The sequence below is a fragment of the Periophthalmus magnuspinnatus genome, chromosome 15 (assembly GCF_009829125.3).
Source record: "Periophthalmus magnuspinnatus isolate fPerMag1 chromosome 15, fPerMag1.2.pri, whole genome shotgun sequence".
Classification (NCBI taxonomy): Eukaryota; Metazoa; Chordata; class Actinopteri; order Gobiiformes; family Gobiidae; genus Periophthalmus; species Periophthalmus magnuspinnatus.
Genome location: NC_047140.1, coordinates 29,376,999 through 29,393,579, shown reverse-complemented (window position 1 = coordinate 29,393,579; position 16,581 = coordinate 29,376,999). Strand labels below are relative to the sequence as shown.

At 41.8% G+C, this 16,581-nt stretch overlaps 1 protein-coding gene across 1 annotated transcript in view; it reads right to left on the bottom strand.

Moving 5' to 3' along the window:
* bcl2l11 (BCL2 like 11) overlaps positions 1–16,225 on the bottom strand; it is a 30,919-nt gene extending 14,694 nt beyond the window's left edge. Inside the window, exons 1-3 of the mRNA XM_055227459.1 lie at positions 15,953–16,225; positions 14,724–15,025; positions 10,831–10,946 (exon numbers count right to left, since the gene is read on the bottom strand). Of these exons, the coding sequence (XP_055083434.1) occupies positions 10,831–10,946; positions 14,724–15,025; positions 15,953–15,969 (435 nt within the window). The 5' untranslated portion in view covers positions 15,970–16,225. The remainder of the gene's footprint in view (positions 1–10,830; positions 10,947–14,723; positions 15,026–15,952) is intronic.
* Positions 16,226–16,581: the final 356 nt, after the last annotated feature.

The window sequence follows — 16,581 nt, the reverse complement described above, 5'->3', positions numbered from 1 at the left end:
ATTTCAACATTGTCATACGGTTCTGATTTTCTGTGAATATGACTGAAAGGGGTTTATTCTGCACTTTCCTCCTTTAATGTTAATTTTATGATGGTTATTTATACTACAGGAAAAAATCTGATCTGTCAACTGGACAAAAAGTTGAGGAAGCATTCGACATAAGAAAGTGTCCAGTCATCAAAAAAACGTAGGATGAATCAGACCTGGACTGACGTACTACAAAGATGATGATTATTTATGTTTTGATTAGTTTATATTGTGATTTTAAAACCTTTGTTATCCTGTAAAACAACTTATACGGATACACTTCTCCTGCCACTGAAGTCCCAGACACAACAACACAGTAAAAACACTCCTCAGCCCTGACCTCAGCCGACCTCTGACCCCAACTAACACCTGTATTCTTGTCTTGCATAAACAATAGCGTTAGAGTAATTATCTATGTAAAATAAAGCTGCTGGTTTTATTGTTCTCACAGTGGAAACAGTGAGTCAGTCGTGTCCAAACCCGAGTCATGTGATTTTGTTTGGGTCGCCACAGCTTACTACGCTACAGACAGAAATAGCTCAACGAAACGAGAGCGCGCGGCAGCCAGACCGTGTCCGCTAAGACTGAGCACAGAGCCAGACAACGCTTTTATATGAGGCTTATATAACGTTTAAAGGGCACATACTACACTCTTTTCTGATCTGGTTTAATGTTTTCTCATCACAAACAGACCTGGAGTTGCGTTTCTGTTTCATTTCGCACATGTTTCAACACAAAAACCCAGAAGATTTAGGCTGTTTTCTTCTCTCAAACAAAAAAAAAGCTCTGTTCCACCTTGTGATGTCATCATGCGGTGATACAAGAAGTGCTCCGCTGCGTTTTTAAACTCCACACACCTTCATTTCTAGAATCATTTGGATCGTTTCAGCTCTGGAATTGCCACTTATCTGTTCTAAACTAAAGTTAAAAGGTAGTTTCTAATTTGAAAACTACCACTTCATGACATCACAAGGTGGAACGAAGAATTTTGAGCGTTGGAGATGTAGTCAGACTAATAATAAATGGTTACGCAAACATGTGAATGAAACAAAACACACACACACACCCTGCATATTTAGGCTGTTTTCATCTCTCAAACTGAAAAACACTCCTAGTGATGTCACTCCACCTTGTGATGTCATCATGTGGTAATACAGGAAGTGCTCCGCTGCGTTTTTTAACTCCACACACCTTCATTTCTAGAATCATTTGGATCGTTTCAGCTCTGGAATTGCCACTTATCTGTTCTAAACTAAAGTTAAAAGGTAGTTTCTAATTTGAAAACTACCACTTTATGACATCACAAGGTGGAACGGAGCATTTTGAGCGTTGGCGATGGAAACAGACTAATAATAAAGAGTTACTCAAACATGTGTGAATGAAACAAAACACAGCTGCAGGTGTGTTTTTGAGGCATTACAACACGGCCTAGTTTAACAATATAGAAATATAATATTGTTTGGATTGGCTGAAACTGAAAATCTAAAGTAGTTTCATATTGGCTTCTATTATTGAAAAACAGGCTGGCAGTGACTAATATGTAAAACACACAGGGCTTTGAAGAGTTAAGTGAGTCTCAAGCTGAATCACACGTTATTTCAGTGTGAGGGTCCACGTTAGACCTCTGTTAATGTTTTGGTATTCACAAACGACACGCTGCATGGACGGAGAGCGAGCGTGCGCCGTTTCTCGAGCCGCCATTTTGTCTGATCAAAGTGACCTACTTTTCATTTCCATTATTCCAGCCCTGGTGTTTTAAATGTGAATTAGTGGTGCAAAAATTCTGGCTTATTCACTTTATTTTAATAGTATGGATTCAGTAAATGGCAATGGACAACGTATTTGACATTAATAGATTGTCTTAAGTGGAATTCATCGCCATTTAAAGCCTCACTATGGAACTTTTTGTCAATATGGAGATGTTATTTCTTTCCCTTAACCAGATGTCCTGACTTTCGCTTGGAGAATGTGGAGAAATATACACGTTTAAAGCCATAAAGTGGAGCATTTGAGTAAAAAAAAAACCCAAAAAACCCCACAGTCTCCATGGAAACGAGCAAATACCAAGTCCTCCGTCAGAAAAGTTACACAATGGAGCTTTAAAAGTTTGACGCGCGCGATGCTAAATCCAAATCCAAATCACTATGAGGTATTGGGACAGTTCTGATCTGTTATAATGTTTTTTTCCTCATCACAAACAGACCTAAAGTTACCCAAGTTCTTCTCTCAAACTGAAAACACTCCGTTCCACCTTGTGATGTCATCAGGTGGTGATACAGGAAGTGCTCCGCTGTGTTTTTAAACTCCACACACCTTCATTTCTAGAATCATTTGGAGGATTTCAGCTCCAGAACTGACCATCTCTACTGAACAAAAGGTTAAAAGAAAGCTTGAAAACTACCACTTCGTGACATCACAAGGTGGAACAGAGCATTTTGAGCTTGGGAGATGTAGACAGACTAATAATAAAGTGTGTGAATGAAACAAAACACAACTTCAGGCATGTTTTTGACAAGGTAACGGCATTATAACATGACTTAAAGCTCACACGAGTCAGTTTTGCGTAACATAGCGACCCTTTAATGGCTGTAGTGTAGCTGTAAAACGCACAACGCAATTTTCTAACCGTGACGCTCTTCACAAAACGTTATAAAAAGTAAAAAAAGAAATCAAAATTCATTCAGAGCAGCAACAAAAGAGTTAAGCGGTATCTATTTTTGTCTTTCACATACAAACAAACAGTAGTATCCACAAAGCTCTGGCGAGTTATTTCTGTTTCCAGCACAATGTGTTTTACCTCTGACTGAAAGATGACAGATTCGAGTGTTTTTCTCTGTGTGTGTGTGTGTACGTGTGTGTGTGTGTGGTGTGTGTGCGTGTGAGCGTGTGTGTGTCTATACTGGCAGGATAATTAGCCCTTGTGCTCTGCTCCCTGAGAGTACTTTAACCACAGGGCTCAACCATAAAGAAGCTACACTGTCACGGACACTGCTCTCTCACACACACACACACACACAACACACACACAACACACACACACGGAGGTTTCAAAACAATCTCGGACACAAGAGACAGAGACTGAGAGGATTAGCAGGGGAAAAAAAGGCGGTAGGAAGGCGAGTTTTACGTGAAGGGACTGACTCAGGGATAATACCAGGGTGATTCAAGACCCCTCCTCCCCCAAACTGACGACATAATGACTGGTTTATTTTAATAACAGCCACATAAATCAAAACATATCACACATTAACCAGAGAAATACGGCCAAGTGTAAACGCTCTCGCCGTTTGGCCAAAGTCAACATGAAAAACCAGTCCTGGGATGTGTTCGAATAAAACTTTAACGTCCAGAGATGAAGCCAAACTGTGGGGTTTCTAGTTTAGGAGATAAACCAGACGCTGTTTAAAGAAGCGGATTAAGTGAGCGTGACGTCGCCCACAGTGTTCAGCTACAGTCGAACGAAGCTAATCGAGGCTAGCGGTTATAGCGGAGAAATAAAAACGCCAGGATCATGTAGAGCGGGTTAATACGAACATTTTAACACAAAAATCATGAGTCTGACAGCAGCAGTTACAGCGAGAGCGATGACAGCTTTTCAGTAGAAAGTGAATTGGAGCCAGAAGCGATGGAGCTGGAAGCGCGCACATGCTCACTTTCAATTTGGGACATAGCGGCTAGCACGTTAGTTATGTCCATTTATATATACTAGAGGTGTCAAACACATTTTTACCGAGTGCCACATCAGGAAAAAAAAATAAAATAAATAAAAATAATGATAAATGTAACTACTTTTTTAACTTTCTGTATTTATTACTTATTCAGTTTACAAATATTGCGTATGTATTTCCATATATGTAAAAATATGGCTGTCTAATTAGCTATTTCCTGATAAACTGCCATTTTAAGACAGTCAGACCTTCTAATTTACCTTGTTGTCGGCCACATAAAATGACAGGGCGGGCCACATTTTGCCCATGGGCCTTGAGTTTGACACGTGAAATATACAGTCTATGGGGTAAACGTCCAAATCTTGAACTTAAAACTTAAAATCTTGAACTAGAAGCACTACAAAACTCTGAGAACTGGACTGCTGTGAAGTTTTCCTTTTCCAAAGCCCTGTACCTCTCCCGCCGATCCATTTGTGTCACTTTCGTTGCAGAGAAAAACGTGCAGATTTTCGTACACGAGACATTTTATTAATACAAGCTAACAAGTTAACAAGACGCTAATATGCGGCTGGGTTTGGCTAAAACTCTGCCCCACTCCCTCCACTCGCAGAACAACAACAAAAGTAGGACAATTACACCAACAGCACCACATTCTGTATCCACTCAAGACTTCACGAAATGATACAACTACACTGCGATTATTTCCTGACCGCTTGTGGCTAACGTCTTTTTTACCCCAACCCACAATGCAACAGAAACATGAGCGTGCTTTATCGAGGAGCGACTGTTCTCGTGTCGGTTCTGCGCTTTGGATTTTGGTTACCGCTAACGTCTGGCAGTCGTCCTTCCTCCAGATGTTGCGCCTCCGTTCCCAGACACCTGCACCGCTCTGACCGCAGATGATTGGGCACGATTTGGTGATTCACAGTTTGGTCGGAAGATTGAACAAACACACACAATCATGTCATTACTACTGCAGCGGATCACCACACGACACCGAACAAAAGAGCCAAGAGCGTAAATAAAACTCAAACCACCAGATCGGAGTGGCTAGCAGATGTTATAGTGCTTACTTAGGCGCACTTTTTAGCAACAAAAACGCTTGTAATTGAATGAAAACACATGCAAGTTGTTTAATGCCATACTGTGGAACATTCCAGGCAAAGCAATAATAATAGCTCCTACAAGAAAGGCTGCGTAGAGCAACATAGACTGTATAAAGAAGTGGACTAAGGGACTAGCGTTCGGCTCCAGTCAAATAAAGCTAATTGAAGCTAGCAGTTATAGCGGCGAATTGGGAGCGGCGTTCCATTTTTGGAATTCCGACCGCTAGTGTCATAGCAACCAGAGGGACAATCCGGAGCGAGGCTGTTGAAGGTAACGCCCCTTCCCGCCCACACCGCTGATTTAGAAGGGAGCAGGCGCTTAGAAATGCTGTTAAACCTGTTGCTAACGCTAACGGGAGCGACGTCGGGCAAAGAAGGCGCCCGATTTGTCTGTTTTCGATGTTCTTATCTTGATTTAGAGACACAAAAGCGAAATAAAAACGTCAGGATCGTTTAGAACGGGTTAATACGAACAATTTAAGACCAAAATGATGAAAATAACTACTTTTTTAACTTGTTCATGAACTGTTTTTGTATTTATTATTTATTCTAATTCCAATTATTGCATTTGCATTTCCACAGATGTAAAAAAATATGACTATAAAACTGCGCATCTACTGATAACTGACATTTTAAGACAGTCATACTTTTTAATTTACCTTGTTGTGGGCCACATAAAATGACGTGGTGGGCCACATTTGCCCCGGGGACCTTGAGTTTGACACATGTGATCTATGATAACGCACCAGTAATTTTATCAAAACACACTGAAGCTTTTGCGCTGTATTGATTTACATTATGATTTGCCAAGTCCTACCCCAGATGCCCTTCCTGACGCAATCCCTGCAGCTGGACGAATTTCAAAATATCACCGTCAGGATTTTTTCTCGCTTTTTTTTTTCCAGACTCCGCTCCTCAGACTCAATTGAATCGGTCAGCGCGGTGAGTCTTCATTAAAGTTTAACTCAGCTGCCTGGTCTGATTTGATTCACCTGACGCTGTGCTGGGAAAACCTGCCTCTGAGGTTACGCTCCGCCGGGGATAAACACGCCCGTTTATTTGTGATAAACGCCCAAAGTGAAGTTTGAATGAGTAACACGGCGGTTATAATCACAGAGATGACGAGTACAACCACGAGATCGCCCGCAACATGGCTGAAGGGGCCGTGAGTAATCGCAACTTGGCTAACAATGATCTGTCTTGGTTAACAAAGCACCAACATGGTTTAGCAACAATAGAAATACAAGTATAAACCTATTTAAAGATGGACTATGTAACTTTTTTCATAGTTACCATTGAGATACAAATGTAAACCTATTATGAATGGTTAAACAGACCTGGAGTTGTGTTTTTTTTTTTGTTTCATTCACACATTTAGGCTGAGTTCTTCTCTCAAACTGAAAACGCTCTGTTCCACCTTGTGATGTCATCATGTGGTGATACAGGAAGTGCCCCACTGTGTTTTTAAACTCCACACACCTTCATTTCTAGAATCATTTGGGTCATTTCAGACCTGGAATTGCTAATTTCTACAAAACTAAAGTTAAAAAAGGTAGCGGCAAATTTGAAAACTACCACTTCATGACATCACAAGGTGGAACGGAGCATTTTGAGCTTTGAAGATGTAGACAGACTAATGATTAAGTGTTACTCAAACATGTGTGAATGAAACAAAACACACAAATCCTGCATATTGAGGCTGAGTTCTTCTCTCAAACACAAAACACGCTGTTCCACCTTGTGATGTCATCATGTGGTGATACAGGAAGTGCTTTAGTGCGTTTTTAAACTCCACACACCTTCATTTCTAGAATCATTTGCATCATTTCAGCCCCGGAATTGCCACTTATCTCTTCTAAACTAATGTTAAAAAGTAGCTGCTAATTTGAAAACTACCACTTCATGACATCACAAGGTGGAACGGAGCATTTTCAGCTTTGGAGATGTTACAGACTAATAATAAAGGGTTACTCAAACACGTGCGAATGAAAGAAAACACAACTCCAGGTCTGTTTTTGAGGAGGAAACAGCTTTATAACACGACTTAAACCTCACAGGAGTCCATTTTGTGTAATATAGAACCTTTAAAGACTTTGGGAATCGCCCGGAGCGTTGTGGGAGTTCTCGATTCAAACTGGGACTTTTTTTTTCCATCGCCGCTAAGCTCTTGACACAGTGGGAGTCTAACGATCACATCACAGCAAACGGCGCTCACACTTTTTGACTTTCATTTCACTAATCCACTCCTCTGATGTCATTAACGCGAGCTCGACACCTCGCCGCTCCGTGCGTTCGAGGCGGCTCTTTGATAGAGGGTCTGTGGTGATGCAACGTGGAGAAATGCGAGAATCCACGGAGCGCGAGCCAACAGGAAGCGGAGTGTTACTACTATGGGCAGACGCTAGCACCGCCGCTGGGGGACTGCAGACTTTTACGCTATTATTTTAGCTAATAAAAGAAATTACTATGGTGTAATCACATAGGAGTCGGGCTCGGGAGGAGAGGAAGCTAATAAAAATGCGAACCAAAACGCTATAAATTTGACTAGTTTTGAGTGTTTCTTGTTAGTCAGTTTGGGTAATATTTTTTTGGTAGAGTGTCCGGCATCTACTTGTTTCCATGGCGATGTCACGTGATAATACAGGAAGCGCTCCACTGTGTTTTTAAACTCCACACACCTTCGTTTCTAGAATCATTTGGATCATTTCAGCGTCTGGAATTGCCAATATCTATCAAACTAAAGGTAAAAAAAGTAGCCGTTAACTTGAAAATTACCACTTCATGACATCACGAGGTGCAACAGAGCATTTTGAGCTTATAAAAAACACAATTCCAGGTCTGTTTTTGAGGAGCTAACAGCATTATTATATGACTTAAAGCTCACAGCAGTGAAATTAAACTAGTTTTGTGTGTTTGTGTGTTTCTTGTTAGTCGTTTGGCGTAATATATTTTAAGTTTGGATTAATCTGACCACAGTAAGTTTGTAAATGTGCTAAGGATCGTAAAATTAACCACAAATGTGCAGAAAAATCAATGTGTGCTCTTGTTTGGGAGATTACGCTCAATTTTTCTGTATCTCGTTGAGGTTTTATTCAGTAGTTTTAATCATAGACAGTGTTGGAGGGTAACAAAGTACAAGTAGTAAAGTACTGTGCTTAAGTAGAAATTTTAGGTATCTAGACTTTACTTAAGTACTTTTTAAACTGGATACTTTTTATTTATACTTTACTACATTTGAGAGCAGTATCTGTACTTTCTACTCCACTACATTTTGGAACAGGACTAAAAAGTAAAAGTACTTTTCATATGATTTCAGGGGTTATTTTTTCATGTTCGTGGAAACATCTTGACTAAAGTTTTCGAGTTCAAGCTTCGGCTTTGAGCAAAATGAAAATAAATACACAAAAATCATAAGAAAAATTAAGAAACTGATTCCTATCGTTACTGTCAACAATAAAATGTGTCACTTTTGAATCAATATCATTACATTTACACTTGAGTGAAATAGTTTTACTTTTTACTCTTAAAGTACATTTTTAAATGGGTACTTAAATACAGATTTTTTCATGTGATATTTTGATTTTTACTTGAGTAACTTTCACCTCTGTATCTGTACTTTTACCTCTGTATCTGTACTTTTACCTCTGTATCTGTACTTTTACTTGAGCAACTTTTCACCTCTGTATCTGTACTTTTACTGAGTAACTTTTTACTTCTGTATCTGTACTTTTACTTAAGTAACTTTTTACTTCTGTATCTGTACTTTTACTTAAGTAACTTTTTACCTCTGTATCTGTACTTTTACCTCTGTATCTGTACTTTTACTTGAGTAACTTTTTATCTCTGTATCTGTACTTTTACTTAAGTAACTTTTTACTTCTGTATCTGTACTTTTACCTCTGTATCTGTACTTTTACTTGAGTAACTTTTCACCTCTGTATCTGTACTTTTACTTACAGACCTTATACAACTCTTAACAACTGCAGTATTATTTATTTGTCCGTATCTTCCACCCTCATTTTCACGCATTACTTTTTTTTTCTATATTTGTCTTTGTAAATATCCTCTGTCTTTGAAGAAGCAGATCCCTGAGGTCAGCGTATAAATCGTTTCTTATCTGCACGGGGCTGTTGACATCTGCCCGAGAGTCAAGTGAATGAACAGCGGCTCCTCATCTTTGGCACGTTCTGCATTTACTCATTTCACACTAACCACGTTTAGAAATCACTGGAACGATGGAAGAAGAATCGCGCGTCTGTGGTCTTGTTTTGTAGACTCGCGCAGCTCGGAGCGATTCTCTGTAACTGTTCTTTCCCTTGAGCACAAAGGAAAATCCAATCCAAGATCTAAAGTTCAGCCTTTGTAAATAAAGCGTTTGTCCTGTTTGTTTGTTTCCGTGCAACTGCTTCTCGAAAAGGTCGACTCAACATAAAAATACACGACGGTTAATACACGCTAGGGCCGCGGCACGGATCAGTTTGAGAGGACGCCATTTGCAAATCGCGCAGTTTTTGAAGAAAATCCCGAGTCTTATTCTGCACAAAACGGCTCGTTCTGTGGTTTACGTCAGCTCCAGTATGTTCTGAAATACATGGGATTCTGGTAGCGGTTCACATTTTAGTCTTTTTGTCAATTCCGCTCTAAGTGTGAACCATAAAAATGATAAATCGACTGTATTTTTGCTCAAATCATGCACGACATTTGCTCTTTAAAGCCTTGTTTCCACTGGTTCGTATTATCTTCACTGTCTAAAACGAACCGTACCGTCCCGTTTAAAGGGATGGACTCTGGACGGTACTAGTTTCCAAGAGATTGCTTTAGCTGAGGCGTGGCTATACAAGAAGGGAGATGATTGGACAAGAGAAAACGCAGACGCAACACGGAAAAAACAGATATAAACATGAACTAATAATCTCTGACCAAACGCTGATTTGATCCTGTAGTAAATCACTCTATTTCCAGCTTTGGTAACTTTATATGTTGAGCCGATATGTGTCACAAAACAAAGCACGAACGCAACAGCTGCTTCCTGTTTATGGATGCACGGCGCTTGCGTAAAATGTTTCCAGTGCTTAATGGACGTAACATGAGCCAAACAGACGATTACACAAAGACTAAAAGGCTAAAACGAGAAGCGAAAAAAAAAAAAAGCAGAAAAAGCTGACGATAAACTAGAAGTTGTTGCGCTTACGCCATAGACTATATATATAAATGGACCTAGCTAACCTGCTAGGCGCCACGTTCGAAATAGAAAGTGAAAGTGAGCATGTGCGCGCGTCTGGCTACATCGACTCTGGCTCCAATTGACTTTCTATTGAAAAACCGTGGCTACTCTCTCTGTAACTGCTGCTGTCAGATTCGTCATTTTGGTCTTAAAATGTTCGTATTAACCCGCTCTACATGATCCTGGCGTTTTTATTTCGCTGTTGTGTCTGTAAATCAAGATATGAACATTAATAAGTGACAAATCAGGCGCCTTTTGTTCACTCCTGCTGCCGTTAGCAACAGGTTTGATTGACACCGTTGGGAAGAGGCATTAACTTCCAACAGCGCCGCTCCGGATTGGCTCTTCGGTTGCTATGGGCGACGTCACACTCGCATAGTCCTCTTCTTTATACAGGTTATGGTCTACGCTAGGTTTAGCTTTAGCCACGTCTCACGGCTCCGCAAACGAAACGTCTTTTTGTGAATCGCTGAAACCAAACCGTACAGTTCTGAGTGTTTCGTGAAGCCTCCGGAAACGCAACCCGAACCCGCACCAACCAGACCGAGTCCGAGTGGATCAGGGGTTTAAGTCCACGGCGTAGCGAGAACGAGCAGACAGGACACAGACCACACGCGGGACGATTTGGTTACGTAAAGGCGGAGGTGAGAGTAAGCAACATGGGTGACAGAGGCCGGGCCGGTGACACAGGAGCAGGTCTTACCCTCTGCGTGTATATTCTGTCGATTTCGTCTCCGAGCTGTCTGTACGCCCGTCCGATCTGTAGGAGAGGATCTACAGCCTGTGGGATAGGACCAGGTCTTACCCTGTTTATGAGTATCCTGTTGTACTCGTCTCCAAGTTGTCTGAGCTCCCGTCCGACCTGTACCGCCTCCATGTCCCTTATCGAAGCCGCCCCCGAGGGTCTTGAGGGTCTTGCCCCTGACAATACAGAGGTCAAAACTGTTTAGTTCTGACCTGTGACCATTAAAATACAATAAATACGTGTAGAAATGTTTTTTTTTTGTTTGTTTTTTCTTTCTTTATTTGACAGGGACCATGTACAAATTCATTAATCTTATAAGGAAAAGATGATTTGTACCAGATTTAGCTACTGCTACTTTCCATCTGCAGTCCCTGGGCAGGTGAACACACATTAAAAAACACATATCAATTAACAATTACAATATATGACAACCAATTTGCCATACAACAATAACAATTAAATACAATAAAAAAAATGACCCCATGTCCAATACAGTATGTCCCCCCCAGTCCAGACTAATATAAAAATCATTATGTGCAGGTTTATACAGTGAGGACAGAGCAGCACCAACTAACTAGACTGATGTGGACACGTTTGATTATTTAAAATGGACTTTTTCAAATTTGTAGTAAAACTATTAAAATCCACAGACAATTTCAGACTGTCTGGAAGCTGATTCCTCTGCCTAATGGTTTGATAAGAAAAAGCCGATTGAGCAAAGGCTGAGGATGTTTTTGGAACTATGCAATTTCGGTTTACGGAGGAACGAGTTGATCTGGTAATTTGTTCGACTAATTCTTGTTTCTTGTTTAATTCTATGTTTGTAAATGTGCTAAGGATCGTAAAATTAACCACAAATGTGCAGAAAAATCAATGTGTGCTCTTGTTTGGGAGATTACGCTCAATGTTTCTGTATCTCGTTGAGGTTTTATTCAGTAGTTTTGATTATAAACAGTGATGGAAGGTAACAAAGTACAAGTAGTAAAGTACTGTACCAAAGTAGAATTTTTAAGTATCTGGACTTTACTTTAATACTTTTTAAACTGGATACTTTTTACTTTACAACATTTGAGAGCAGTATCTGTACTTTCTACTCCACTACTGCACTCTTTTGAATCAATATTTTACTAATAACTTTTTACTCTTAAAGTACATTTTTAAATGGGTACTTAAATACAGATTTTTTCATGTGATACTTTGATTTCAACTTGAGTAACTTTCACCTCTGTATCTGTACTTTTACTTACATACCTTATACAACTCTTAACAACTGCAGTTTTATTTATATGTGACCATTAAAATACAACAAATACATGTAGAAATACTGCAACATAGGTGTAAATGACAATGATGAACAAATACAAATGTCAAATACTCCAATGTCTATGTATATTTTTAATTATATATTCATTAGTTCTTCTCTGTACTTGTTTGGAGTTGCTACGACAATCTGCACCCACGTCTGTAGTGTTTAATTTAAGTTTTTGTGTCCTTCCTGGTGAAACGCACACACACACACACAGCTTCACTTTACCACAAAACTGAACCAACAACTTTACAAACTACTGCGTTATAATTCATCTGGAGCGCGCGTCTCGTATTGAGCAACTTGGAGCCAAACCAAATGTTATTTTGCTACATCGACAGAAGGAGGATGTGTTGCCAAAGCTAAAAGAGTAACAACGAGGCGATAAATGGGTAAAGCTTTGACCTAAACACACCTACAGAATCTACACGAGAGGCACACAGCCGGAGATAAGCAGAGCGGTGATTCAGGAGAGATATCAGATAAAGCAGGGCTAAATGGAAGCTAAAGGATTTCTGTCTGCGCTCCACAAAAGACTATTATGACTGGTCCAAGGTCGGGTCTCCTCGTCGGTCGTGGTTAATTTGAGCGGATGATCTTCTTGCGCACACAAACACGCACACGTACAAGTGTCTTTTGCCCGGCATTCGTTGGTTCAGCTTTAGAGAACGACGACGAGACACAGATGAATCTTCACGGTTTTAAAAATAGTTTGCATTTACATTATTTATGCAAGCGCTTCCCAAGAGAAAACAGTTGCTGATCCATCTGTCCCCGAGTGAAAAAGAAAAAAAAAAACTTGTTGCATAAATAAGACAATAACTTCCACTGTGAGTCGTTCGTTTCTGCTGAATCTGGTTGTCTGGAATAGTCACAGTTTCATTTGTTATAAATAGCCAGTAGCATTGATTCTGAAAAAAGGAATCTGTTTTAAAATAAACGCTGTAAACAAGCAGCTCAGATTTATCACTGCTGGAGGCGATAAAGGGAGATATAGGTTAGTTATGGGCAATAATTAAAAATAAGTAAAGTAACTGGGGCGGTATAAAAGGACTGGACACTGACTGCAAAGGGGGTTTTAACATGTAAAATCATTCCTCAGAACAACAGTGGCTATTTCATCTCCTCAGGTCTCAGGTTATGAAAAAAACAGTCACATTTAGAGTCAAACAACATATTTACTCCAAGTGTCAGGACAGACGGTGTCATAGTTCTACCTGTTTGTATGTTTTTTCCTCAGTCCGGCTCCGTTTTTCAGCCTGTTCCGGCCCTTCTTTTGTTACCTCCCTGGGTTCTCAGCAGCTGCCCCTCGTTTTGTTAATCAGCCCAGGGTGGCCTATATATACTGCTTCTGTTCAGTTAGTTCTTCCTCTTGGTTGTTCACTAGACAAGAGCAACATTGAAGCTCCTCTGAATTACCCTGTTGTTTGCATTTATATCTGTTTGAGTTACCTGTTCCTGAGTTTATTTGCCCACCCTGTTTCCCCATTTGAATCCCCAGTGTGGAAGAGATTTTAGCTGACATTAAATAAGACATTATTCCTTTGTTGTTTAGTTCCTGATTTAACATATTCCGATTACCTGCTTAAAGGACACTTTCTGTTGTAGTGTGAGACATTTGACGGTTCACTTGGTGTTGCATTTGAGTCCAGTGTACCAGCGCGACAGACGGTGAGGAGCAGGAGGAAGTATTTATTTAACTTTGTCACAAATGTGAAACTGTACAGACGTGTGCTCCTCTGAGACACCAGTCAACAGTGTGAACGGGAATAATCTTGGATGGATTAAAACACACTATGGCACACTATAGCACACTCTGGTACACTATGGCACACTATGGCACAGTCTGACACACTCTGGCACAGTATGGCACACTATAGCACAATCTAGTACACTATAGCACACTATGGCACAGTCTGACACACTCTGGCACAGTATGGCACACTATGGCACACTATAGCACAATCTGGTACACTATAGCACACTATGGCACAGTCTGACACACTCTGGCACAGTATGGCACACTATAGCACAATCTAGTACACTATAGCACACTATGGCACAGTCTGACACACTCTGGCACAGTATGGCACACTATAGCACAATCTGGTACACTATAGCACACTATGGCACAGTCTGACACACTCTGGCACACTATAGCACAATCTGGTACACTATAGCACACTATGGCACAGTCTGACACACTCTGGCACACTATAGCACACTATGGCACAGTCTGACACACTATAATAATAATGGCTTACACTTGTAATTGCTTTTTCAAAGCTCTACACTATAGTCATTATTCATTCATTTCCACACTTGGTGATGGTAAACTACTATTGTAGCCACAGCTGCCCTGGGGCAGACTGACAGAAGCGAGGCTGCCAATCTGCACCATCGGCCCCTCCGACCACCCCCTATCATTCACCACTTTCATACTAGGCAATGTGGGTGAAGTGTCTTGCCTAAGGACACAACGACAGAACTTGGTCTGAGCCAGACTCGATCCTCCGACCTTCAGGTTGGGACCAACACTCTAACCACTGAGCCACTGTCGGCACACTCTGGCACACTCTGGCACACTCTGGCACACTCTGGCACACTCTGCTCTGGGCGGTCAGTCTGTCCCTCTGCGCATGCTCACCATGGTTCCACGCGGAGCTGCCCACCGCGGGCTCGGTGACTCGTGGACTCGGACTGTCCTGTTCAGCCTGTGGTCGCTCGGACACTGGCGAGGCGGGCACAGAAGTGCTTTCGTTGGAGAAATATCCACTGGAGGAGCGGCGAGGGGAGCGCGAGGACCTCCCGTGAGGCCCATCGGGACAGCCCGCTGCGGAGGACCCACGCGCGCCTCTGCTCCCAAACGCGTCTAGAGCGCTCACGTTTGTGGGACTGTCGGACCCTCCTTCACTCTCACCCGGGGTCAGGACAGGCGGCCGCGTGGGTCTGTGGGAACAGACGGTCAGAGCACGCTCTTCTTTTGATACAATGAAAAACGTGGTGCACATTCACCATTAAACGACAATAAGGCACTTTGGGGCGCACAAAGGTCTTATTATTAAGATTATTAAGATCTAAATAAGATTCATAAACTTCATAAACTGTTCGGATGGCGCGCTCTTAAACCCTGTGAACCTGATCCAAACTGTCAAACATCACTGATAGTGTCATGTTCAGGAGACACGCGCGCATCGGCCAATGAAAACACCTTAAACTGTGTTTCACATGAAGAATAAAACCAAGTGTGGAGCTTTACCTAAAGCTGCGCTCAAGTCGCGGCGCTTCCTGTTCGCCCGGTGCAGAGTGAAATGAAACAGATCTGCTTCACTCCCGGTGATAATGACCTAAGACTCAGATGATTCTTTGTGACAAACTTGTCGCAATAAAGAAAACGCCGCCCTTTACGCACGAGCTCAGCGGTGCCATTTCAGTCTAAAGCTGTAAATCTGATGAAGAGCACACACTAAAACTAAAAAGAAAATATATTAAAAAAAAACCTAAAAAGTAAGATATCAGTGAAATCAAAGACTCAGGTGTGAGAGAGAGCGGCGCGTGCTCAGTCTGACAGTGGAGCGCGTGTTTTACCCAGCGGTGCACTCTCGCCCCCTAGAGTTTACACAAACTTTTGACATTAGCACTGCGCTATCTGTCCCTGCGCTGCACAAACGTGACCGTCCACACGATCTAAACTAAAGAACAGAGTCTTTAAAGCGCGCTCTGCTGGAGCTCGGGGCCGGTGGGACATTTTACGCACGAGGAGAACGGGACACTAAGCCTGCGCTCGCGCTCACGGCTAAAGCGCTGTTTCTGTTTAAACTGTGTTATTCATGTCCGTAAGTTTAGAAGAAAAAAAAAAACACTTTGTCCACTCACCGAGAGGCACCGGACATGTCAGAGGCCGGACATCACCGCCGGCTCCAGGAACAACAACTGAAGATTTTAGAAATAAACACACTTTAAATATCCAGTAGCTCGACTGTAAATACTCCAGACGCACTTAGACCAAAAAATCCAAGTTTGATCCGCGCTACATCCGCGCGACACGCGTGAAGTATCCACGGGGCTGCGCGCGCTCGCGTAAACAAGCGCTCCGTCCGCAGAGTCTTTGTGCGCACCAGTTTCCTTCCTCTCCTCCGTGGCGTCTCTGTGAAACTACAGGAACTTCACTGGCTTTTTATGAGACAGAGAGGGGCGTGGTCAGAGGAGGCGCTTTCCAGATTCATCTCTCCCCCCGCGTCATTCAGAACTGAAACACCCAGGTATATAAGGGGTTACAGTCGATTGTGCAGCAATGAACGCACAATTAGGGGAACTCAGTCATATGAAGGAACAGCTGCATGGTACTCACTGGGAAATGGTATTCACAGAAAGAAAGAGCCACTGCGCATGTGCCGCGCGCATCAGTGACACTTGAGGCTTCAGTCTGCGGCACGTGGCGCATTTTAATACAGCGCTTTTCCACCTTCTGGAACTTTAGATCAAGAAACCACTGACCTGTTCAC